Consider the following 846-nt stretch of genomic DNA (forward strand, 5'->3'; position numbering starts at 1 on the left):
CAATCACTAGGTAATGTATACATTGCCTGGAATGTACACTTTGACTGTAACATATATATCTATAAAATGTCAAAAAGTATAATTCGGGATCAAGTAAATGTTCGCATGTTATACAATTTAAAAAAAAAACATCGGGTTGTTCTTTTTTGTTAATATTTTTTTTTCCATTAACCATAATTAGTAAATTAATATTTGTACAATATAATGTATTTGCACAAAACTTACAATATGTTTCAAAATAAAAAAATTTAATTTGATCAAGAAAAAAAATTATGATGTGTATGTTTTTATCAAGTATAAAAGTTTTCTAAATTATCAGACCCCCTTTATGCCAGACATTGAGAATAATAATGAAACATCTTCATTTATAACTAGAAGAAACAACTCTAAAAATAAAGGTATAAGTAGAAGTTATGCAATAGTAGCAATTTTTATGATTATGTACGTTTCTATTCTTGCTACTTTGTTTATTGGTGTATTGTGCATTCGTCATAAAAAAAGTATTATTGATTTTATAGCGAAGATTTTTGAATTTTTATATAAATTGATCATGAGCCATTTTGGCAATTCAAATAATAATGTTTTTCCTTCTTCCACAAACGAAACTACACCAATCAATGAGTAACTTAAAGATTAAAAATTTTTATAAATCAAGTTTCTAATTAAAAAAAACTTATTGCACTTTTTGATGCCAAATCAAGTTAATGTATAGATAAATATCTAAAAATTGCGTTTTTTGTTATATTTACATGGACGTTGTAGATATACACAAATATATAAAAATTGCAATTTTTATTGTTGAAACGGTTTATCTTCTAAAGCTTTATATTATTTACATTAAACTTT

At 23.5% G+C, this 846-nt stretch overlaps 1 protein-coding gene across 1 annotated transcript; it reads left to right on the forward strand.

Moving 5' to 3' along the window:
* Window positions 1-328: 328 nt before the first annotated feature.
* VNE69_02132 (uncharacterized protein) lies at window positions 329-625 on the forward strand (the record flags this gene model as incomplete). The annotated part of the gene is made up of 1 exon (XM_065472681.1): window positions 329-625. One exon carries the CDS (start codon window positions 329-331, stop codon window positions 623-625), a length of 297 nt encoding a protein of 98 aa, XP_065328753.1.
* Between the last annotated feature and the right edge of the window lie 221 nt (window positions 626-846).

The sequence above is a fragment of the Vairimorpha necatrix genome, chromosome 2 (genome assembly GCF_036630325.1).
Source record: "Vairimorpha necatrix chromosome 2, complete sequence".
Classification (NCBI taxonomy): Eukaryota; Fungi; Microsporidia; family Nosematidae; genus Vairimorpha; species Vairimorpha necatrix.